This window comes from Dromiciops gliroides, chromosome 1, assembly GCF_019393635.1.
Source record: "Dromiciops gliroides isolate mDroGli1 chromosome 1, mDroGli1.pri, whole genome shotgun sequence".
In the NCBI taxonomy this organism is placed as follows: Eukaryota; Metazoa; Chordata; class Mammalia; order Microbiotheria; family Microbiotheriidae; genus Dromiciops; species Dromiciops gliroides.
This window is the reverse complement of record NC_057861.1, coordinates 31,295,036-31,321,315: the sequence shown is the minus strand read 5'-3', so window position 1 is coordinate 31,321,315 and position 26,280 is coordinate 31,295,036. Positions and strand designations below refer to the sequence as shown.

Here is a 26,280-nt window from a genome sequence, read left to right as displayed (position 1 = left end):
TTTTCAAGAGAGAAAGTAGCCTGGCAATGATGATGATGGTGATGAAAACAATAGCCATTCATATTTATAAAATATTCTCTAATGTGTAAACCAATTTTCTCACAATTCTTCCTATTAATAAGTAGGAGTTTGTCCCTATTACAAAAATACCTCCTGCTATGGTGCCCACCGCTAAGTCACCGAATTCATTCTCTCAGAGATAAGCCCAGGCCTCAGTGAAAAGTGGCTTAAAGAGTGACTGGCCTGAACATTACCCTGTGCAGGCTCAATTCTGCCTCCCAGAGGTTCACTTACCCGGACCAAGCTGGATAGGTCCTCGTCCTTGTGTTTCTGTAGCTGTGGAGAAAGGAACACTCATGTTACCAAAGACCTTACACGGGAGGGAGTAGGGTGTTTTATTTCAGTGGTATTAAGGTTGTTTCTCTGTAGGAGCTTCAGTCACTGTCCACATACACACCTTTCTCTGGGAGAAAGGGAGCAGGGAGTCTTAGCCTCGTGCCATAGGAAAGGAGACTGAGGAACAAAAGTATGGGGCTCAGTTGGCTTGTGCTAGCCCAAGGAGATCTGAGCACTACGCATTCGGCTCTGCTTAGCCAGGGCAGTGTTTTCCAAACCAAACTATACTTTGGAAAGGTAATAATTAGATATATTGGTGACCTGTTCTTCAATGGCTCGAGGAGTAAGAACAGAAACCAAGAAGATGGGACAAGGTAGAATGAGCAGGAATCTATTTGTAAGTTTAAAGACTTTGATAAGTGTTGGGCCCACTGCCAGCTGAACTACAGTGCTTGGGAGCAGCCTTAGACACCATCCAGCCACACTTTGGGGAGAATAGCTCCACTACATTCTCTCTGGTGCCAAGGACAGTTACCCTTTTTTTGAAGTATGTTCTCCACTTGTGATATTCCCTGATCACAATCTCAATTCGACGTTTCCAGTACTTCCCTTCTGTGGTGATGGCCTGGAACGTGGGGAAGGGAAAAGAGGAGACAATGTCAGGGGCAGAAATGATTCCTTATATCAGTGTTAAACAAGACAAAATGAAGATGTTCAGTATCCTAAAAGGCCAGAAGAGGGAGGCTGAGCACCTAGCCTTTGGCCATAATATTTCACACACAACATCATTCACAAGGTACTTCCTATTCTCTCTGACCACAAAAGCCCTTAGAGTTGAAAGGTGAAGATTATGGCTTTCAGGTCTCACCAGAACCAGAGGAGCTCAGAAGGAAAGAGTTTTAAAGGCACTGGAGTGCACAGGAGATTTAATAAAATGCTCACAGGACAACAAGTGAACCTCCTGCCAACTCTTTTTTTTTAAGTGAGGCAATTGGGGTTAAGTGACTTGCCCAGGGTCACACAGCTAGTAAGTGTTAAGTGTCTGAGGCCGGATTTGAACTCAGGTACTCCTGACTCCAGGGCCAGTGCTTTACCACTATGCCATCTAGTTGCCCCCAGCGTAATATGTTTTTCTTATGTAGCTGTAGTTTTCTTGCTAATATTTTATTTAAAAGTTTTGCATCAACATTTATTAGGGGATTGGGTCTATTGTTTTGTTTTGACTCTCCCTGGTAAGATAGCTCTCTCTTTTTTTTTTTTTTAAAGTGAGGCAATGGGGGTTAAGTGACTTGCCCAGGGTCACACAGCTAGTAAGTGTTAAGTGTCTGAGGCCGCATTTGAACTCAGGTACTCCTGACTCCAGGGCCGGTGCTCTATCCACTGCACTACCTAGCTGCCCCCTCCTGCCAACTCTTAAAACCAGGTAGGTACCAAAGAAAAAATCAGGTAGGTTCTAAAAAAACTCCAGTATCAGTACCAAGATTCCCATGTACCCAGTGCTGACGAGTTCCCCCACATTCCCCACAAGGCAATCTCTCCCAAAACACCTCTGGACGGCGATGCTCATCCATTTCCACAGAGCCATCCAAGGGAGTCACAAAGTGGCACACGGGATTCTTCCGTTTCTCCAAGTCTAGGGGGAAGAAGGAAAGAAACTGTAGCCCCACTTAAGACTTCAGATGAACCCTCCTGCCCACTCCCTCCCTAGCTATCTTCCCTGTTAAACCTGAAGAGGTGTGAGAAGTAGAGACTGGAGTAAAAGTGCCTAAAAACAGAGCCTGGCCAGAGGAGGGAGCCCAGCTCAATCAAGGGGCCACTAGCATGACAAGAACGCACTGCTACGCCCTAGTCTCCAAAATATAAGTCGACTGAACCACGTGGAGACAAGCTAGTTAACAGCTCAGAAGACAGTATCTGTCCTTATATGCTCAGCCTCACCCTCTTCCCTTGGTTTTACCTGCAGGCACATGCCTGCTGGACAGACTCTGGATGAAGGATCCCCAGTACGGATCCTGGAGGATTTTTCCTGGTTTCCTAAGGAGCCCCTCAGGCCTGCTTGGGAAGTCACTTACACTGCATGTACCATGCCCGCCAGATGGCGTTATTGAGCCGGATCTTGTCTCTCCATTGCAGCTTTAGACCTTTGAAGTTCTTCCACTTTGGAGATACCAATTTCCCACTGAAAAGCAAAACCAGAAACTCAGTGGCTTCCATGAAAATGATGTAGTCACTCAGAAGACTGCCAAAAGTTGCCCCTGCAACACCTTAAACCCCAATACCCTCCATGAACATGTGGCACAGGCTCAGCCTGAACTGTGAACCTTACTGAAAGCTGCTCAGGTCTGTCTCCACTGAGGTGAGCACCCGTCTAAGGCCCAAAGTGACAGGTCTCTCCAGCCCCCTCAAGTCTGCGAGCATGGCTTTCTCAGCCCATTGATGCTTCCCTAGGTCATTCAGTTATTTATGGTTCCACTGACAAATCAAGGTGGCATAAGGCAAAAGAAAGCCCTGGGCCACAACTGTCACCTCTGAAATACAGATCTTTCTTCTAATGGCTGATGCCCGAGGAAAAGATGGGCAAGAGAAAATATCAGCAAAAATTCTTCATTGGACACCATCCATTAAATAGCACCCATGAGATCCAGAACACCCTTTCTCCAAACACATGTACTCAAAATGACTCAGGAAAGCAATTCTCAGCTGTTCTGTCTGCTAGGGCACAGCAAGGAAAAAACTGCCACTCGATGTCTGTCTGAAAAAAAGGTACTGATGAACATTAATGACACTTGAAAACTCAGCTTCTACTGTAGACCCCATATGAAAATTACTGCCTCTTCTCAAGAGAACATAAGTTAGATATACTAGAGGAAGAAACTAGGAGTAGTAAGGCCAAGTACTGTTTGAAAATTTCTACTTCTACTTGTGAGAGAACTATGTCTCAGAGCACAAGAATATTGATGGCTAGGCCCTGATGGCACTAGTACAGGCTTTCAAGCATACAGATAGTTTTGAAAATACTTATTTCCTCTTCCCTCAATGGGTGCCCAGAAGTAGTACACTTAACTCTTCATCGTTCATGAAGATATCCTCCTGAGAGAAGCATGCCTCTGGTATCCAGAGGAAAAGATTAATAGTAGCCAGGCCAGCCCCTATTTGAAAATCTTTGTTCTCCCACTCAGCTCCCTCTCCCTAGAAAAACATACCTCAAATGTACCAGATGCCTGGACCACTGATGGACCATGCCTGATAAATGTAGATAAACAACTTCTCTATTAGAACTAGAATGTAAATTTGAGAACAGAGATGGCTTTGTTTGTTTTAACATCTTAGGACCTAGCAAGTACCTGATGCGGAGGTGTTATCCTGACTGTGGCTCCACAATATTTGAATTGTTTCTTTCTGGCTGCTTACAATATTTTCTCCTTGACCTGGGAGCTCTGGAATTTGGCTGTGATATTCTTGGGAGTTTTCATTTTGGGATTCTCTTTCTGTGTGACTGTGTGGGGAAGTCCCTTCATCTCTCTAGACTCCAGAGTCTTCATCCAATGTAAAGAGGTGGTTAGGCAGGCTGAGGGTCTTTCTAGCTCAAATGTTCCAGAAATTATTTAACCCCTACACAAACCATCTCTCCGAAGTACATGCAGGAAGTGCTGAAGCCATTTCTTACTCTGGCTCCCACTGCTATTCCCAATAGTGCATTTACACCTTGGAGATGGGTAAGTACTGCAAATCAGGGCTAGATTTACTGTTTTGTTGACTATCTAGATTTAAGAAAGTAATGAAGAAAGAGATATTGCAGGGGCAGAGAACAGGCAGGCACTTGCCTAAGCTCTCCCAAATTCCCCTCCAAACAACTTTAAATAACACCTCAAAAAGAATTCTGGAGTGGCGGAACCCACAAAAGGACATGGTGAAACAATTTTCCAGCCTTGGATGACTTGAAAGGTCAGCAGGAAAGGGCACAGGTGTGAGTCGAATACGATGGAATAATTATTTTAAAAAATAAAATTAAGGGGTGAGAAAGAGAAATACACTGGGAGAAGGGGGAGAGAAGTAGAAATGGGGTAAATTATTTCCTATAAAAGAGCTTATACAGCAGAAGGAAAGATGGGGAAAGAGGGGAGGAGCACGTGAGGCTTACTCTTATCTGAATTGGCTCAAAGAGGAAATAACACACACTCAGTTGGGTATAGAAATCTATCTTAACATACAGGAAAGGAGGATGGGAATAAAAGGGGGAGGGCAGATTGGAGGGAGGTGGTAGTCATAAGCAAAACACTTGAGTGTGAAAAAAATTTATAGCAAGTTTCTCTGATAAAGGCCACATTACTCAAATATATAAAGAATGGATCAAATTTATTAAAAAAAAATAAAAGGCATTCCCTAATTGATAATCAAAAGGTTTTCAGATGAAGTAATCAAAGCTAAGTCTTGTGAAAAAATGCTCTAAATCACTATTTTGTTTTGTTTTGTTTTTTGGGTGGGGCAATGAGGGTTAAGTGACTTGTCCAAGGTCACACAGCTAGTAAGTGTCAAGTGTCTGAGGTCGGATTTGAACTCAGGTCCTCCTGAATCCAGGGCTGGTGCTTTATCCAGTGAGCCACTTAGCTGCCCCCTCTAAATCACTAATGATTGGAAAAATGCAAATTAAAACCCTGAGGTACCACCTCACACCTATCAGATCAGTTAATATAACAGAAAAGGAAAATGACAAGCGCTGGCATGTATGTGGGAAAACAGACACAAATGCCCTGGTGGTGGAATTGTGAAGTGATTCAATCATTATGTAGAGCAATTTGGAACCACGCCCAAAGGGCCATAAAACCATGCATATATCCTTTGACCCAGCAATACCACTACTATGTCTGAATCTCAAAGAGATTTTTTTAAAAGGGGTAGGAGGGCAGGGAAGGACCTTTATGTAAAAAGAAATTATAGGGTGTGGCTAGGTGGTACAGTGGATGGAGCTCCGGTCCTGGAGTCAGGAGTACCTGAGTTCAAATCCGGCCTCAGACACTTGGCACTTGCTGGCTGTGTGACCTTGGGCAGGTCACTTAACCCCAATTGCCTCACTAAAAAAAAAAAAATTATAGCAGCTCTTTTTATGGTGGCAAAGAATTGGAAATTGAGGGGATGCCCATTAATTGGGGTATGGCTAAGCAAACTGTGGTATATGATTGTGATAGAATACTTTTGTGCTATAAGAAATGATGAGCAGGATGCTCTCAGAAAAACCCAAAAAGACTTACACTAACTGATACAAAGTGAAATGAGCAAAACTAGGAAAACACTGTATACAGTAACAGCAATATTGTACAATGGTCAACTGAAGAACTGTACAATGGTAAATGTAGATGCTCTCAGCAACACAAAAATCCAAGACAATTCTGAAGGATTTATGATGAAAAATGCTATCCATCTCCAGTGAAAGAACCAATGGAATCTGAATGCATATCAAAGCACTTTTTTTAAACTTTATTTTTCTTGGGTTTTGATCTATGTTTTCTTTCACAACATGACTAAGATGGAAATATGTATTGCATGACTGCATATGTAGAACCCATATCAAATTGCTTCCTTCCTCAATGAGGGGGGAGGTGAAGGAGGAAGGGAAAGAATTTGGAATTTAAAAAATTTTAAAACAAAAGTTAAAATTGTTTTTACATATAATTGGGAAAAAATAAAATATTAACTATATACATTTGGAAAACATTTACTGGTGCATGACTGATTACAGACTACCTGGCTTCTATAAGAGTTTTGAGTACAGGGAGTTCATTACGTAGGACTTGCCTATTACACAAAGGTTCCAGTTTTTAGTCTTTTTTTTGGCGGGGGAGGGGGGGGTGTTAAGTGACTTGCCCAGGGTCACACAGCTACTAAGTGTCAAGTGTCTGAGGGCGGATTTGAACTCAGGTACTCCTGAATCCAGGGCCGGTGCTTTATCCACTGCACCATCTAGCTACCCCTAAGGTTCCAGGTTTTAAAAACCACCTGATTTTCTCTCTCTAATGCCTTTATTTTATGTTTTCCAGTATCATTCTCACCTGGCTACTCTATCAATCAGGGAAGAACAGAAACGTATCATTTTCATTTTCTGTAAGATATAGTAAACCACCCTGAGAACCACAATCAATTCCATAAACCAATATTAAGTGAACTAGGTGGAATACCAAGTTTAGTTAAAATTCTGTGCATGGCCTTGTGACGCTTATAGGAGGAGATGACACCATCAAATAACTGTACTACAAAATAATGCATTCTAAGTGCCTAAGAGAGATGCTAATAAAATGTTCAAAGAAAAGTCATTGCCAAGTGAGGACAGTAAAATTATCTTAAGGGCTTCAGGGAGCTCTGGCAGCTCATCTCTGTATCTAGCACACTGCCACACACATAACGGGCATTCAAATACTAGGTCTGGAGGCAGGAAGACCTGGTGTAAATCTAGCCTCAGAAACTCACTAGCTGGGGGGTGGCTAGGTGGTGCGGTGGATAAAGCACCGGCTCTGGATTCGGGAGTTCCTGAGTTCAAATCCGGCCTCAGACACTTGATACTTACTGGCTGTGTGACCCTGGGCAGGTCACTTAACCCCCATTGCCCCACAAAAAAGAAAAAAGAAAAAAAAAGAAACTCACTAGCTGTGCTACACTGAGTGATTTCTGCCTACTTCAGTTTCCTTAGCTGTAAAAAAAAAAAAAAAAAAAAAAAAGGAGACAAGAATAGCCCCTCCCTCCCAGAGCTGCTGTGGGGAATCGAAAGAGATACTGGTAATGTCCTTTCTAAATGCCAGCTGCTGCTATTATTACTAGATGAAGGGCCCTGAGAGGAAATATCCAGAGCATATAGTTCTAAAAATCCATGCATTTTATTTTTTAAAAAAATAACCTCCTTCCAAAACGATATTATCTCTCCTCCTTCCGGCCTCTTATTTCCACTTAACAGGGCATTTTCTCTTTAATGCATGCCCAGTAACCTTAGCTGAGCCCTCCTCATCAAAAGAAAGAGTTGAGAATAACAAAACCAGGGAGGAAAGCAGCAGGTCCTTGGGCATCAGAATGCCTGAATCCCTTCCAGGAAGAAGAGGCCAGCACTGAGACAAGAGGCACATTTGGATGACGGGCCTAAAGGCTACACCAGTGTTGGCAGAGTAATTCTACCCTTGTTGTCGCCACAGCTCAGTCTGTGTGCTTGGAGACAAGAGGGATTGTTTTTCAAAAATAGAATAAAAGAAATGGCAATGCTCCTCTTGGCAGGCCCTCATTTTACTTGAATAGCCTGAAAGAAGGCAGATTAAATTAGATTTCAGAGAAGCCAGATCACCCCCCTCGTCCCAAATGCCCTGAGCTGAAGTAGTCCTTCCTTGGGCTAATTCTGCTGGACAGTATGTGGTGACCTATGAGGTTTGTGGTTAGGGCATTACAAACTCCTTACTTCATCGCGGCAGGTTACCTGGTACCTACCAATTCTTGTACATGGTTATTTTAGATTTATAGTCTCCACAGGATCCCCCACCCCCACCCCCGTCAGAGGGTTAGATGCCCAAGGAAAATGAGGGTATCAAAGAAAACCATAATGACTAACGTTTAGAAAAGGGACCACAAGCAGAGATGGGGGGCATTGATGGGGGAGCCTATGGAAATTCTCTTTCAGGCACTGCTTGGTCTCGATGATTTGCTGAGGTTTCTTCAGACTCTAAAATTCTGGCACTGTTTGTGCAGGATGTCACTGTTATGCCCATGCCTCACAACTGAAACCCCTGGAATCCATCTCTAAAGTCAATCTAAGGAGCGGGAACTGAAATAAAACCCAAGCAAAATCGAAAGGATCACAGAGCAGTCTGAACGAACCAAGCATTCCACCTCCTGTCCACCCATACTCTGATACCACTCTAGATCAGGAGCAACTGTAGTGACCAGCAGCAACTCAGGTAAGCTGATAATGCAGCTTTCTAAAGAGCCAAGGCAAAGGCCAGGCCAGCCCCAAGGAACTCCAGAGCACTGTTCTCGACAAAAGGAACAGTGGAACCCATCTTTGCCTTTTCCTCTCCTGTTTCAGCTCACTCCTGTGAGGAGGCTGATACTCCCATGAGCCCACAAAGCACAGGAACCTTCCTGGCCCCTTAAGGCTTTGTCAAAAGCTTACAGTGAGGCCTGGCCCTCACCCCCTCACCCTCAAAGATCATCCTCAGCCCCCAAGGTCATTAATTGGTACACAAGTTCTTCCATGAAGGCAACAACTTCACATTGGTGTGACATCCCCCTACCACCCTCACACCCCCAGAAATTGCACTCCTTAAAATGTGAAATTTACAATCTAAAACGTCTTCCTCTCAGCTCTCATTGGTAGATCTAAGCATTTTACGGACTCTTTTAAAGACAAAAACATACTATTCTAGTGAAGAAGACAGATGCCACAGTACATGGGAATTAAAGTTATTAAGAAAGTAATTTTTCGAGGATTGTACACCACGGAGAATTCAACTAGGAATTGCTGGGGATTTGTAAGATGTGTTGAAATGATTTTTTAAAAAATGAACAGAGCCAGGAATAAGGTACCTGGATTCAATCAGCTCTAGACAAGGTTACAGCAACTATTAAAAGGAAAGAAAGGCAGATGGCTTTGAAGTCTGATTCTCTGGGTCCTCAAAAAGGAAGGGAGAGAGAAACATGAGGCACTATGGGGTAGTGGAAAGAGTATTTAAATGGAAATCAAAAGACTTGGGTTCAAATCCTGGCTCCACCACTTATCAGCTATAAAGAGCAAAAAACTCCACCTCTGTGGGCCTTGGTTTTCTCGACTGTACAATAAGAAGGTTAGACTAAATGAGCTATATAGAAAACAACTGTTACTAAATGGAATTCTTCCTTTACCATGATAGGCTAAGTGGGCTACTTTTAGAAGTGGAAGGGGTGAGCCTCAATGATTTTAATATCTCTTTCATGTCTAAGTCTGATCTTAGAACTCTGCAAAAGGAGGAAACTGAGACCTGGAGAGATTAAATGACTTCTCCACAGTCCCCCAGCTAAGATTCAGTCCCAGGCCCTGACTCCAAATTCATGCTCTTTCCATATATCACACTATCTCACTCTCTCAAGATTTCAAGTTCTTCCCCCTCCTGCCCCAGATGAGTTTATCTTCTTTGGCCTTTCTTCAGGATTTGGGCTGGTCCCTCCAGGCTGCTGGGAGCCAAGACTAATAGTCCACGGTCAAGACAAAGGTTCATTGAAGAGAGTTGGGATGAGGGGGAACAGCCAAAGCTGGAGAGAGCGGCCAAGTGTAACGGAATCATTGCTGTGTTTCTGGCCCTCCCCAAAACCACCTCTCACCAGCCTGCCCACACTGGCAGGCCAGGCCTCCTCCCTGCAGGCCTGTCAGCATGTCAAGGCCTTGCTCCCACACCCACACTTGAGTCCTATCTTCAGCCACATGAAGTCAATCACTTAGTGCTTTTGCTTTTTATTTGAAGGGACCTTACTGGGTCCCAGAAGTGTTGGTCTAGTGCCTGGCATCAAAACGTGAGTCAGAACTCCAAAGATCTCTCGTTGCTCTGTTGCTGAGACTGACTGGGTCTCATTTCTGCACCTATTTCATCAGGATCAGAACTTTCTGGTGCCCTCTCTCAGCTAGCCTAATCCATTCTCTCCATGAAAGCTCTATCTAGTTGCAAAAGAACTGGAGTCCATTTTAGAGACATACACTAAGTCTAGGGAAATGATTATAGCAAGAAGGAAAGCGATGGAATCCCAGAGTTCCTTGGCTCCAGTGCCGAGGTGAGCTCCTGTTCTGATCCTCTTCCAGCTATGCTCATGATTTGCTTTTTCCTGCCTTCTCTCATTCCCATTTCCTTCTCAGTCTCCTCTGTAGCACCTTGTCTGATTAAATTCTGCAATCCCACCCTTCAAACTCTGATACTGGGACTAGGCCTTCCCCACACCGAATTATCAGTGCTACATGACAATGAGCTTCATCCTTATCCAAAACCCTCAGAGGCTTTGCGACAAAGGCATGTACTCCTGCTTGCTGATCTTCGGCCTTGAACTGGTATTAAGGAAAGAGGGGGCAGACATCTAGCATGTCTTTAATGTTTGGAGGAAGGAAAACCAGCCAAAGAGGGAAAGAAAGGGCATATGTTCCTGAGCTGGATGGCCATGGTGGGTGGCTCCGATGAGGCCCTAAACAGTCGGGCACTGGCAGCAAGGAGGAGGGTAAGAAAGCATGTGTGACATCCTAGATGTTACAGCACCAAAGCTGGTAAAATTTGAACCTGGAACCCTGGTTTTTCTCTATTCCCCTGGACTAGAACCAGAATGACCCTGCTGTTGAGAGCAGAGAAAGAACCTTCTCTTATACTGTGCCATATACACATACTCTAATCAATAACTTGTGAATCCTGTTTGTTTCTAGCACAGGGGTCAGGAGGTCTCTTAAACAATCCAGAAAAAAAAGCATGCAACCAACCAAACCTTGAGTACTCACTCTCTCAGAAGAGATACTGAGTCCTAGAATCTCAGCATCCTTCCTTATACAACTACGTGTGGAGAGGAGGGATTTCCAAATAATTGACAATGGTCCAAGTGCTAAAAGGAAGTGGCCTATAGAAAGAAACATTCACAGTAAAATGTGGGGGGAGAAACTTCAACAAACACATAGCTCCTGTATTTTATACAAGTGTTTTATTACCTTTGATGTATCATTAGTTGAAGCAACTAGTGGCTCAGTGGATAGAGTCAGGAACACCTGAGTTCAAATCCAGCCTGACACATTTACTAGCTGTGTGACCCTAGGCAAGTCACTTACCTCTGTTTTCCTTAATCTACTGGAGAAGGAAATGGCAAAACACTCCATTTTCTTTGTTAAGAAAACCCCATGGACAGTATTGGTGTGCTAAAGTGGCGGGGGGGGGGGGGGGGGGGGGGGGCGGGGAGAAGGGGGGGTGGTCACAAAGAGAATCAGACCACTGAACAACAACAAAGCATGATCAGTTATGATGGAAAGCAGGTTAAGACTGATCATTTGGGTGGGCTAATTTGGATTTGTGCACACATCTGTATCTAAGAAATTCCACTTCACCTGTAAGAGATTTTCATGTACATACAAGTTTCTCATGTAATCTGCTACTTTAAAGCCTTTGTGCATTTAAAGGTTGTACTCATTCTTCCTGACTCAGAACATCAGGCTGATGCACAGGGTCTTCCTACTCAGAAAGGAAATTTGGACAAGCTGGGGGAGGGGGAAGTGAACCTACATTAGATGTCCATTAATGTCACTGGCACCGAAATGTGAAGTAGAAGATTTTCACGTGAAATGAAAAGGTGATAATTACTAGGTTCAAATATTCCTTCCAATAGCTTTATATAGGAAACAAATCCCAATTTGTCTTAGACCTCAGGTAAAGCAATGATGAATTGAGAGATCATCTGCTTTTAACAAGTACAATTTGTGACTAGAGGCAGGGCACTTTAGTCTGACTACTGGATCTCTGCAGATTTGCGAAGAAACCCTGGTTACCTCCCCCCCAATAGTTGTAGCCACACCCCCTGGTTTCCGTAGAGATCGCCTGTTTCTCAGGACCAGTGGGAGAAGAGATGGCAATTGGGCAGCAAATAACTCCAGGATCCTTTAAAGAACTATGCTAAATAAACTCCAGGCATTATTACTATTCTTAGGCAACTTAAGGCAAGGCAAGCTACTTACTCTGATTAAGGGCCAGAGAAATCTGAAGCTGCCTGGATGTTTCAGAGGATAAAATAACATTGCCACAATCCCCAACCCTAAAAATAAGCTCCTGCAGCCATTGGGATCACTTTCCAAAAGGAGCCTCTATCCTCCACTGACTGGGGAAGAAGTGTCTTCTAGAACCCCAAACCCTCACAGCTTAAAAAACAAGTCTGAATTTGTGTCGTCAAAGCATCAAGATGAATTAACTAACTTAAACTTAACTGTATGAGAGCAGTCAGCCCCATTATTTCAGGTTTAGTCCTTAAGGCTTCAAGTGGCTAAAAAAAAAAAAAAGCCCAAGTCAAATGTCATTTTGTGAATCACGAAACTGACAAAACATACCTTTATAAAACTCAGGCCAAAAGTATCTTCCAGATTTATAGATGAGATCATCCAAATGAAAAGTTCCCTAGCTTCTCACCAGACACATAAAAACAAGCCCACCAGGGCAGCTAGGTGACGCAGTGGATTAAGCACCAGCCTTGGATTCAGGAGGACCTGAGTTCAAATCTGGCCTCAGACACTTGACACTTACTAGCTGTGTGACCCTGGGCAAGTCACTTAACCCTCAATGCCCCACAGAAACAAAAATAAAAACAAACAAACAAAAAACCAAGCACACCAGATACCCTGGCCCAAATGTTACAAGGCGTAGTCATCCAGCCTTCCTCTCAACTTTTCTATAATTTAATGGTTTTTACATTAGTGTTTCTAGAAAATCCAGTGTCCTGGATTTTCAGAGGATAGTGCATGGGTCTATTTGATTCCCCAAACATGGATAATGGTGGCTTCTGGGAACAAAAAATAAATAGTCCTTGTATACTTAAGGAGCAAACTTTTTTGGGGGAATACAACACAGAGACCTAAGAGTAAGCAAACACAAACAATACACAAAGCAATACAAACGAACCTCAACAGAGGGCATTAAAAACTGAGGAGAAGTGGATAAAGCACCGGCCCTGGATTCAGGAGTACCTGAGTTCAAATCTGGCCTCAGACACTTAACACTTACTAGCAGTGTGACCCTGGGCAAGTCACTTAACCCCAATTGCCTCACTAAAACAAAACAAACAAACAAAAACAAAACAAAACAAAAAACTGAGGAGAGTGGGGAGATCCAGGAAGGCCTCTTGACAGAGGGAGCCCCTGAGCAATGCTTTGAAAAGATGTCAGGCTTCCTTCAAGGCAAAGGTGAGGAGTTAGTGCACTCCAGATGTGGAGGATCACATGATCAGAGGCCAAGAATGGGAGATGGAATATCGTGTATGGGATACCAGCTAGGAGGCCAGTTTGACTAGAGTCCAAGGAGAGTAATAGGAGAAAAAATTAGAAAGACACAGGAATCAGATTGTGGAGGGTTTCAAATGCCTTTTCATCTCAGAGGTAAGAGAAGTTGTGGAAATGTGACTTAGCAAAGGCTGTGTTTTAGGAATATCATTTGGACAGTTGTGTAGAAGATAAATTGGAAAGGAAAAAAACAGAAGCTAGAAAATCAATTAGCAAACTGGTACAGTTGACCAGGTGACAAGTGATGAGGGCCTGAACTAAAGTAGAGGTCTGTGGGAATGGAAAGAACTCAAATAACACAAGAACTATTGCAGAGATAGAATCAACCAGACTTGACAAATGGGGACGAAGTGCTTTCTCAATAGAAATAGGGAGATTTGAGAGTCAAGTTTGGGGAGAAATATGAGTTCTATTTTAAATACACTTAGCATGAGATGGCCGGGTGATGTCCAACAGGCAACTGGTAATTTGATACTATACTTGAGGGGAGAGTTTTTGGCTAGATATGTTTTTAAAAATTACTGTGGGGGGCAGCTAGGTGGTGCAGTGGATTGAGCACTGGCCCTGGAGTCAGGAGGACCTGAGTTCAAAGCCAGCCTCAGACACTTAACACTTACTAGCTGTGTGACCTTGGGCAAGTCACTTAACCCCAACTGCCTCACCAAAAAACAAAAAATTATTGTGCTAAACTATACTTTATAAATTAATTGCTATTTATATATTAATCACTATTGCACCCATTTTGGCAATGTGATAAAATAATGGGATTTGGCAGATGCCCAGAGGCCCTACCTGAAGACTGATTTGGAACTGATTGAATTGGGTGAGACTGAGAGACTGACTGAGAACCTACTTAAGGATGATTAAATTGAGACCACACCTGGCTGGCCCTGAGTGGGGTGTTGTTCTCAGAGGCTGTGGACTACGACATCAACAGACCACCCTCAACCAATCAGTTCGAAGGACCTCCCCTTTTGGGGAGGAAGACAAGAAGTAAGAAGATGGCAGGAGCAAGGAGAATAGGGAAAGTAGACAGATCTCTTTCTTGCTACACGTGTTCCTTTTACCAACCCCTAATATACTTTAATAAATGCTTGATGCCCAAAGACTGGTGCTAAAGCTTCTAATTTAAGGCGACCACACATTAGATTTTTAGACATCACAGTTAGATTTTTAAACATCACAGCAATAAGCATTTATTATTAATATCATATGTACCAATAAAGAATTGACCGCATGGCGGTTAGCACAAGCAGAAGAAAAGCCCCAGAAGACCCATGCTGTCTTTCAGAGAGCCAGCATGTGGTCTTAAGGAGAGTTCAGAAGCTCTACAAAACCTACATTGTCCTAAGAGGAAGAATGGGCACCAAGAGAAAGCATTCTGAGCCAACGGAGCAGGTCCAGGGAGTCAAGAAAGCCTGACCTGGTGTATCTAATGGTTTTATCTCCTTATAGAGGCAAGTCATTATACATTGATCAAAGCTAATTTGTTAGCATTATTAAATTCCATTGGTTAACATGACTTGAAGGTAGTCCAAATTAAAGAGATCCTCTCTGAAGGGCAAAGGCAAGTGCAGTCACTGAACTAGACAAAAGAATCAATCTCCATTTCTAGACAAGATCTGCTGAAGTTCCTGGAATTTGGAAGGGGGGGAGGAGGGGAGGGAGAAGGGACTGAAACTGATATATTGATTTGAGGGTCATGTGCACGGAAATGATAATTAAACTCATGGCAGCTGAGATCACCAAGGGAGGAAATATAAGGAGAAAAGAGGAGAGCCCACGAAAGAACTTACTTATCCATGTATAGGAAGACACTTAATAGATGCTTTGATGGTGACCACAAAGTTGGGATAATATCAGGGTGGGTACACATACAAGCTATCTCCTCCCCCCAAAGCCCTCTCTTGCATTAAAAAAAATCTTCGGGGCAGCTAGGTGGCGCAGTGGATAGAGCACCGGCCCTGGAGTCAGGAGTACCTGAGTTCAAATCCGGCCTCAGACACTTAACACTTACTAGCTGTGTGATCCTGGGCAAGTCACTTAACCCCAATTGCCTCACTAAAAAAAAAAAAAATCTTCAATAAGCAAAATCTAAAATCCTGACTTTGTAATCCAACACCTTCCAATACTAACAAATACAAATGGGTCACACTGGCCAGGCTGGCTTTTTCAATGTCCTCAATCTTTGAAGGTTCTGCTCAAATCCCTCGAGTTTTTTTTTCCCCTCTTCAAAAATTATTTTACAATTATTGATCATTTCTCCCTCCCACAATCCCACCAATAAAACAAAAACAAAACAACAACAAAACAAAACCCTCACAATAAATACAAATAGTCCAGCAAAACAAATTTCCACATTGGCCACATTCATACAATATGTATGTCTCATTCTGGATGTGAAGATCATAACTTCTCTGAAAGGAGGTAAGTGTCATGGCTCATCTTCAGTCCTCTGGGCTTGCAGCTTATCACTACATTCAGCAGACTTCAAAGTTGTTTTTCCTCTATAATGCTGTCATTGTGTAAAGTGTTCTAGTTCTTACTTTACTGCCTCCCTTCATAGAGGTCTTCCCAGTTTCCTAAGTAAGAAAGACACTGCATTTCATCATTTCTTTTGGTACAATAATATTCCATTCTGTTCATATACCAAGATTTATTTAGTCATCTCACCAACAGGTCAGCACCCCTTTAAGTTTCTAGTTTGAGGCTACTAAGGAAAGAGTAACTAAATATTTTTGTATATATGGGTGCTTTTCCTCTTTTATCTCTTTGAGATACAGTAGACTAGTGGGCCAATCACCTCTCCATCAACAACGGATCACTGCTGTCTGTTTTCCCACAGCCCCTCCAACATGTATTTTCCTCTTTTGTCATCTTTGCCAATAAAGTGGTTGTGAAGTACAGCCTCCAAGTTATTTTAATATGCATTTCTCTAAGTATTAGAAATTTAGAGTACTTTTATATGGTTATTGATAGCTTGGAATGCCTCCTTTAAAAATTGCCTATTCTAGGGGCAGCTAGGTGGCACAGTGGATAGAGCACCGGCCCTGGAGTCAGGAGGACCTGAGTTCAAATCCAGCCTCAGACACTTAACACTTACTAGTTGTGTGACCCTGGGCAAGTCACTTAACCCCAATTGCCTCACTAAAAAAAAAAAAAAATGCCTGTTCTAACTCTGAAGTATTACCCCATACCTATCAGAGTGTCAAATATAACAAAAAAGGAAAATATTGGAGATTGGAGGGCATATGGAAAAGCTGGGATAGTAACCCACTGTTGGAGGAGTTATGAATAGATCCAACCATTCTAGAGAGCAGTTTGGAATTATGGCCAAAGGGCTATAAAACTGCATATCCTTTGATCCAGCAATACCACTGCTAGGTTTATATCCCAAAGACATTCCAAAAAAGAGAAAAAGACCTACTTGTGCAAAAATATTTATAGCAGCTTTTTTTTTTTTTGCAGTGGCTAAGAATTGGAAATCAAAGGGATGCTGCTCATCAATTGCGGAATGGCTAAACAAGCTGTGGTATGGTGATGAAATATTATTGTGCTATAAGAAATGACAAGAAAGAAGACTTCAGAAAATCCTGGAAAGACATGTATGAACTGATGTATAGTGAAGTGAGCAGAACCAAGAGAACATTGTGCACAGAAATAGCAATATTGTTTGATGAAGAACTGTGAATGATTTGACTCATTCTCAACAATACAATGATCCAAGACAATCCCAAAGGACTATTGATGAAACATACTATCCACCTCCAAGGAAAGAACTGATATTGATGGAACACAGACTGAAGCAGGCTATTACTTTCTTTCATTTTTTTTCCTTTTAATCAAGTTTTCTTGTACAAAATGACAAATATGGTAATGTTTTACATAATCATACATGTATAACCCATATCTGATTGCTTGCCATTTCAGGGAGGGGGAGGGAGAGGAGGGATAAAAATTGGAACCCAAAACTATAAATAATAATGTTTATTACATTTAAAAAAAGAAAAAGAAACAAAGAAAGAAATGACAAGCAGGATGATTTCAGAAAGGCCTGGAAAGACTTCTATGAATTGATGTATAGTGAAGTAAGCAGAACCATGAGAACATTGTACACAAAGATAGCAATATTGTTTGATGAAGAACTGTGAATGACTTACTATTTTCAGCAATACAATGATCCAAGACAATATCAAAGGAATAATGATGAAGCATACTATTCACCTTCAAAGAAAGAACTGATATTGATTGAACACAGACCAAAGCATGCTATTTTTCCTTTTATTCAAGCTTTCTTATACAGAATGACTAATATGGTAATGTTTTACACAACTGCACATGTAAAACCTACATCTGATTGCTTACTCGGGGTGGGGTGGGGATAGAATTTGGAACTCGAAACTTTTAATAAAATGCTTGTTATTTTTTAAATTTCCTGTTCTTATCATTTGACCATTTATCTATTGGGAAATAGTTCAGTCTTATAAGTCTGAATCAATTCGTTATGTATCTTGGATATGAACCCATTATCAAAAAAACTTACTGCAGAGATTTCACCCCCCGGTTATCTATTTCCTTTCTAGTTATTTAACCACAATAAATTTGTTTGGGCAAAAACTTTTCAATTTTTTATAAAAATTTCCATTTTGTTTTCTGTGATTTTCTCCATTGCTTGGCCTCTTTCCCTATTCATAGATCTGAAAGGTGTGCCATGTTCCTCTAATCTGCTTATGATGTACCTTTTATGTGGAAGTCATATATCCATTTGGAGTTTATCTTGTTTATACAGTGTGAGATAATATTCTATATTATATTTCTTCTTTTTAAAAATTTATTATTTTTTTTTTAGTGAGGCAATTGGGGTTAAGTGACTTGCCCAGGATCACACAGCTAGTAAGTGTTAAGTGTCTGAGGTCGCATTTGAACTCAGGTCCTCCTGACTCCAGGGCCGGTGCTCTATCCACTGTGCCACCTAGCTGCGCCCCCATGTATTCTTCAATCCAATGATCTAGTCAAACAGGCCTTCTGGTTATTCTACAAACAAGACACCCCATCTCTTAGCTGCCAGCATTTTCTCTGGCTGGCCCCCAAGCTTGTAATGCTCTCCTTCCTCCACTCTGACTACTGACCTCCTTGGGTTCCTTTAAGTCCTAGCTAAATTGCATCTTTTACTGGAAGCCTTCCCTCCGTTAATCACTTCCTATTTATCCTGTATGTAATGTACTGTGTACATATTTGTTTGCATATATTGTCTAAACCATCAGACTATAAATTCCTTGCAAGGAGGGGATTATCTTTTGCCTCTTTTTTGCATCCCCGGTGCTGATAGCACAGTACCTGGCACATAGTAGGCACTTAATAAATGTTGATGGACTGACCAAAAAGCACTTATTTGTGTTATTTCCTTTGATCCCTATACCAACCTTGTGAGATAGATGCTATGCTCATCCTCATTTTACAGATGAAGAAACTGAGGCAGACAGAGGTAAAGTGATTTACTCAGGCTCACACAGCTGTATGCCTGAGGTTGGATTTGAATTTAGATCTTTCTGAACCCAAGTCCTGCATTCAGTCCACTAGGCCTCCATCTATCTGGTCTTGAACATCCTTCCTTGGGAATTCATTTGTAGCTTATTCAATTTCTTTTGCTGATGGGCTATTTAAATAACATTTCTTCCTGTGTTATTCTGATCATTTGATATTTTTGTTAGCATATAACTGAGTAAAATAGTTTGACAGTTTCCTCTTTAAGTGCTGTGCCTTTTTTCCATTTTTATTACAATTTTCTTTTCTTTTCTTTAAAAAAAAAAAAGTTTTCTCCCCCAAAGGCCCTCCTGCAGTTAGCAATTCTATTTTTTTCTTTCAATTTTATTAATCTCTTCATTTTCAGAATTTTCAAGTCCAGGCTTCTTTAAGATGCCTTACCTACTTATTTCAGGCCACCCTGAATCCCACTTTCTCTCCACTCATATATCACCCCCAAATCCGGAGTTTCTCACCTCTGTCTTTTATACAGTTGCCCAAAAAAATCTTCATAAAGCACAGGTCTGACCATGTTACTCTCCTGATCAAAAACCTTAAACGGATCCTCTTTGCCCTGCAACAAGACACAAACTAGTGGCCTGCCATTTTAAGACACTTCAGACTCTGGGCCCCAATCTACTTTTCTTGCCTTGTTCACTTTAGGACTCTTTGTAGATATCCCCACCACCACAACCATAGCAGCTAACATTTATACAGCATGTTAAGTTTACAAAGCACTGGACATACATTAGCTCATCTGATGTTCACAATGACCCTGAGAGGTAGGTGCTATTATTATCCTCATTTTATCATGGAGGAAACTGAGGCAGAGGTTAAATGATGTGCCCAGGGTAACATAGCTAGTGAGTGCCTGAGGCAAGATTTAAACTCAAGCCTTCCTGACTCCAAGTCCAGGGCTCTGTTTACTATACATGCACTAACCAGCTGCCTTATTAATTCTACATTCACTCTACAGCCTAGTTCCTGGAAAACATGCCATCTCTCAACCCAGCACATTTACAGAGGCCATCATCTCTAAGCCTCAAAGACACTCCTTCCTCACTTCTGCCTTTTATATTCTTTCACTTTCTCCAATGCTCAGCTCAGGTGCTACCTACTTCCTCTTAAAAACAGTAACCTTCCCTCATGCTACCAGCATTTAGTGTTCCTTCCTTCCTGAAAAAATCCCTAAAGTCCTTTCATCTTTCCTTTGCCATTCCCTTCTAATTGTCTGTGTCTGTACAGAGCTGGGTATATCACCCCGCTCCGGCCCCCCACAAGTGGAACAGAATAAATATCTGGAGGGCAAAGACTTTCATTTTTGTCTTGGAAACCCAAGGTCTAAAAGAGTGTCCTGCCCACATCGTACACTTGAGAGCTGGAACAAGGGGGGTCCTTCCTCTATATCCTCCCCAAATTCTGAGAAACAGTGTTTATATATACATAAGTCCTCTAAAAATGCATGCTCACTGGATGAAGAAATGATGTAGCCCATCTCTGACCCTTCTGGGTGGCGTTTAGTGTTCAGATATCTTCACAGAACTACACAGTGTATCATAGCAGGTCATATTGTCTGAAGTGGAACCATTCTCTAAATGTCAGGATTTTTCTTTGGGACTGCCCTTGTTGTTGTGTGTTGTTGTTGTTGTTTTTACCAGACACCTAACCTTTTCTCAGAGGGAGAAGTACTAAGGAGACTGTAAATGCAATTTACCCAAAGCAGATGTGTTCGCAGGTAATAGCTAGCTATCACTGCACTGAACCTCCAACCTACAGATGTGCCAACCATTAAGTGGGAAGTTTATATTGCCTGAATGCTACAAGCTATGTACCTCATAACTAACATGCTCATGGGAAGGATCATCCCAGCATAGGTCCTAAGGGGAAGGGAGGGTGCTGGCTAGTGGGACCTATAGATTCAACCTTACCCATCCTAGGCACCAAAATGAGGTTTCTGGTTACCTGCTTTCCATAAGGAAGCACACTGCATAGCAGAGATTTTAGGGGTGCTTCTTTATTTGTTTTTTGTTTGTCTTTTGCGGGGCAATGAGGGTTAAGTGACTTGCCCAGGGTCACAAGGCTAGTAAGTGTCAAGTGTCTGAGGCTGGATTTGAATTCAGGTGCTCCTGAATCCAGGGCTGGTGCTTTATCCACTGGGCCACCTAGCTGCCCCCAAGGCTCATTTTTAATGTACATTTTAGTACAACAGTTCTGGGGGAGTAAGAAAACCTGGAGATAAAACTAACCCATTAATCCCAAAATAAACCAGTTAACCTCAGATAGATTGGCCTCTACTTTAAAAAAACACTCTAATTTTTTTTCCCTAGAGAAGGAGTTGATCTGCAGATACCACTACATATGTTCATTTTCATACACTTACTAAGGGTTAGGCTTTTCAGAAGTTAAAAGCAACAAAAAGAGCCATTCTACATACATGAAGTCAAACTTTCAATACTACAGCTCTCCTAATGACTAAGTCAAGTGTTATTCAGGGCCTCTGAATCGCTATCATTGTGTTCTTTGGTTTATCTGTGTTAGTATGTTTTACTCCTGTGCAGGTCTTCTGTATAGCTGTTCTTCCTCTGAAAGATGTTGCTTAGGCCTTTTATCCACTTTAAATAATGAACACACTCGTTGTAGAGTATGTTTAATAAATATGTCAGGAAAGGGTACTTTAAATATTCTTATTGTTAGGATGAGAAAAGTCCAATTTTACTGTAGTAAGTTGTGCCTGGAACTTAAAAAAAAAAATCAGGCAGTAGGGACAGCTGGGTGGCACAGTGGATAGAGCACTGGCCCTGGAATCAGGAGGACTTGAGTTCAAATCCAGCCTCAAAGCACTTAACATTTACTAGCTGTGTGACCCTGGGCAAGTCACTTAACCCCAACTGCCTCACCAAAAAAAAAAAAAAAGAGGGAAAGAAAGGGCAGCTAGGTGGTACAGTGGATAAAGCACTAGACCCGGATTCAGGAGGACCTGAGTTAAAATCCAGCCTCAGACACTTGACACTTACAAGCTGTGTGACCCTGCGCAAGTCACTTAACCCTCATTGCCCTGCCCCCCCCAAAATACAGCTATCATACAAGAAGTCTGCTCATCATATCCACAGCTTTAGCTTCAGGCTTTTCGGGATGATACTATTAACCCTGAAACAAGGGCATTTTCCAGAAAGCTGCATATGTCCACAGTTTCATACATGGGTAAGCAGAGTTTCAGTTACTGTAGTTATATAAAACCAAGGTCAGGGCATCTAATCTTTCTCTTTCACTACCAGCTCAGGAGCTTTCCAAGAAAAGAAAAGGGAAAAAAAAAAAAAAAAAGAGGTTAAAAAAGAAGAAAGCCAAAGGCAGAAAAAATCTAGAAGGAAAGCTTGCTGAGTGACAAAAGGACATCATAGGAAATAATAATATTTTCTCAACAGCACAAAATCCTGAAAAGGCTTTATTCTTAATATACGTGAAACAGATAACTACCACCTTAAGGGAGTATAACTAAAGAATCAGTCAACCACCTCAATTTAGGAGTAAGGGGCAAGAGTTTTGTGAATTTTTTCTTTTCTTTGAGAGAGAAACAGCATGCAAATATGTGTACTGCATCGGGGAAAGTTAAGTGTGCAACAGAAAACCAATTCAAGTGATTTTGTATCAAGAGAGCTGAAGAGTCTGGGGTTCTCCAAGCAGCAGTTCAGATCAGCTATTAGTCTGAGATCTGCTACTCCCTCCTGGCTTGGGGATGGGTGAGAAGGACCTGGTTCCTCTGATGTCAAAGCCCTAAACTGTGCTGGAGAAATCAGATCCAGTCCACCATGCATGGCCTGATGTCAGACAAATTCTTCTTATCTATCAACAGAATCTCAGACCAGATCACCATTACAGATGGAGACACGGTGTACCACCCAATAAAGGCCTACCTTCAGGTATAAGAGCAGCACTTCTAATCAGAAAGATATTTGGCTTGCTGGCTCTTGGAGTTCACGTCCCTGTTAAATGCCAACAGTTGCAAAAAGGCCAATCTAACAGCACCTGGTTCATTTACTCTCCTCTTTTCTTCCCCAAGCACACAGAATAGGGTGCTGAGAGCTTCTTTTGAGTCTCCTCAGAGATCGGCTGATCAGCTGTACAGGGGCAGGACACAAAGAAGGCCTTCTGGACCTCACGTAGACAAACTCAGCCCACAGTCTAAGTCAGAGACAAGAAATGGGTTGGGGGCCTGAAGGACCTTGGGCCCGGGCTCTAACATCCTATTCAGCCAACGCCCACCTAGTTCTTTAAATCCATGCCAAAAGTCAGCAGAGCCCCGCCAATGTTGGCAATAGCACCTATCTTTCTAGGATATGTCCTCCTCCACTTTCCAGTCATACAAGGACATCTGCAGAAACAGTGTTTCAAATTTAGGGTGCAGTCCGAGCCCAGCAGCACCAGCACCCTTCAATCCCAGTAGCTCTCTCCGGCAGTGAAGCTGCACACAGAAAAGGCTTCCCCCCTCACACACAGGCACTCCGGCATACTTCACAGCAATTGCCCTTATCAAGTCCCACTTAGTCAGGCCAGAGAGTGGAAGCTCAGTGTGAAAGAAGAAATAGAAAACAATGGGGACTGTTTATGATCCCACCTGAGGCCAAGAGGGGTGAAGTGGGCTAGGGTGGGAGGTGACAAGGCCTGGAAGGTATGAGGGCAGAATGGGCACTGCCAGAGTGGTGCCAGGAGAGTGGGGGGGGGAGAATGATTCCTCAACCGCTGATAAGAAAGGGGGGGGGGGGGGGGAAGAAAATCAGCTGGCCTCCAGAGCTTCAAGCTTTCTCACCCGCTCTCCCCCATGAGGAGGTGTGCCTGGGAACACAATCAGGACAGGCTTTTCCCCAGAGAACACAGCTCCTGACCACAGCTCCCCTCTGTCACACCACAAATGAACCCGAGGTGGTGAAGTACTTAGAAGGGAGAAGGGGTAAGACCAACAGTCTTACAGATCAAAGTTCCAGCTTTGCCTGTGGGATGGCTGCCAGTTAGTTAGGTGAGAGACGTTTTGGGAGAAAAAATGGAATTAAGAGGGACTAAACGATTTAGTCTTCTTCTGGCCTTACTTTATATTCCCAATTTGGACTGAGTTGAACTTCTCAATTCAAAGATCTGACTAAATCAGAAGGGAAAGAGATCTTGCCACAAAAATTTTCCCACTCCTTGTTAAGTTGGAGGAAAGGCAAAGGGGAAGGAAAGCAGAGGAAAAGGGAAAAAAGGGGGCGGGGCCATCCAAGTTCAACACTAGCAAAATGAAATGGGGACCCTGCCCATCTCCAAGAACCAATCTGGGGATCCATATGACACAGGAGTCAAGGGAAGAATCACCCTAAGTAGCCACGTTTTGGTGGCTTGCACAGGCAGAAGATTTCAGAAGGGGACAGTCCAGGGATGCTTCTGTCTAATGGCTCTTCAAGTTCCTGCAAAACACAGAGGGGAGTTGGGGAACTGACTCTCAGCTGCCACTTTCTGTCTCGGGGGACCACTAGTGTATGACTGTCTCCCCTCCCCCTCTCTTCAGCTATCAGACAGCCTAGATAATGTCCCAGCATAATAATACCAGTCAGCACAAACACACACCCTCTGGCTTATCAACAGGCCTTGCAAAGGAAGGCCTATGGGCCACCCTGTTTATGTTTCTCCTTCCCAACCCAGGGCAGGGCCAGGACAAGTCTCATAGCAGATGCAGCTTTACCTCAAACCACCCCACATGGATGATTTTCCCCCCTTTTTTAAACCTAGTCAAGGAGACATAGTAACATCTTAAATATTACTGGATCCCTCATCTTTTTAAAGGAGACAGTCTAATTAGTTCAACTGTAAGGCCCAAAAAGAAAGGGAGGAAAAATATAGAGGCCTTAAAATATCCTTCTAGGAGGAGCACATTTTTGTGAAAAAGTCAAGAAGTAAAACACTTCCATATTCCTTCCAAAGTCTCCGTGAAATTTCACCTCCACAAAGAAGTCTTCCTGATTCAGGGGACATAAGGCCTAGGCATCCCATAGATCTCCCTCTGTTCTATTTCTGCCCTCTCTTGCCAGTAAGAAGAGATGATCCCTCACACAAGCCCCAACCACAGCTGTCTATCCCTATCTCCACGTCTGTGTCCTGGAGGAAGGCTACATGTGTCTAACTTTCTCAGAACAGGAGCTTCATAAAAATTTATGTACAGTTCTTAAACTTTGAAAACTTCATCTGTCAGCATTCGAGCAATGGTCTCTGACCTTCCTTCAGATACGGACTTTTGTAGCCTAATTTGTTGTTATGATAGAAGCAATCTAGGAATTGTCTATGGTCCTATGTGGGACAATGATGATAACTACTGTTTCCAGTGCCTTCTTCCTTCAGATTCTGTGGCAAATAAATAGTTACTATCAGTGAGAAGGTCAATGGTGTTCACACACCACTTTTTTATTGGCTACAGAATCCAAAAGTTGAAAAGTACAAAAGGGCTACCTAAAGGTCTTTTATAGTGCCTCTTACTTTTATTGCCCTCTATGCAGAAGAGAGCCAGCCCCTGGTACAACCGCCTGAAATAGGCAAAGCTTGTCTGCTAACTAACTACCTTCAGCTACCTGAAGTTACTCTCTAGCTGTTCTGGGCCTCCCGCTGTGGTATCTCCTCCCCAGTCTTTTTCAGATAGTGCTCCAGGCTGCAAGACTTTTCCTTAATCCTATTTCTCAAACCTTGTCTACCCTATGTCTTCGTGGACCTCCAAGGTGACTGGCCTGGTAATTTAATAAATTATTTCTATTAAAATGTTTTTGTCTATTAATTGGCTTAATTTTATCATTCCCAGATAATATCAATTTTAATAAACCAAACCATAAACAAGAACATATCTATTCTACTAGGAAGATAAGCCTGTTGGTGTTGCTCACATTTTCCCACGTAAGTGGCTAAATACTCCATGAGATGACTTTCTATTTGAACGACATAACCCACACAAACTACCCTTTAGCTTTCTTCAAAGCCCTCCTAACTCCAGCTTTTAGAATAAACACTTTAATTTAGCTGTCTAGGGCTAGAGACTAATTATGCTTTTTCAAAAACATTTCGTGCTCAGCATTTTTCAGCCTTTAGGCTTTTCATTACTACGTTACCTTTGCAGTTATAACCTTGAGAGAAACAAATTTCCCGCATGTGAGAGAGGGCCCCTGGATAGGTATCCTCTGTCTTTGCAACATGGTCACTGTGCTCACCTCTGTCTCCATCTACAATGCTGAAAAGACAAGCGTTGGATCCGACTAATTTAACTGGACTGTAACAAATGTAAACCTAAGAAGACACTGAGGTAAAATAATGTCAGCATCGGAAAAAAATAGACCATCTGCCTCCCAAGTTCCTGCTTATAGTCTCATGTTACTCAGTGGCCATGTTAGAGAAAGGTTTATTTCTCT

At 42.5% G+C, this 26,280-nt stretch overlaps 1 protein-coding gene across 1 annotated transcript in view; it reads right to left on the bottom strand.

Moving 5' to 3' along the window:
• Nucleotides 1–26,280, bottom strand: part of LOC122731595 (MLX interacting protein) — an 83,081-nt gene that overhangs the window by 29,804 nt on the left and 26,997 nt on the right. Inside the window, exons 2-5 of the mRNA XM_043971817.1 lie at nt 2,409–2,515; nt 1,884–1,969; nt 872–961; nt 295–336 (exon numbers count right to left, since the gene is read on the bottom strand). Of these exons, the coding sequence (XP_043827752.1) occupies nt 295–336; nt 872–961; nt 1,884–1,969; nt 2,409–2,515 (325 nt within the window). The remainder of the gene's footprint in view (nt 1–294; nt 337–871; nt 962–1,883; nt 1,970–2,408; nt 2,516–26,280) is intronic.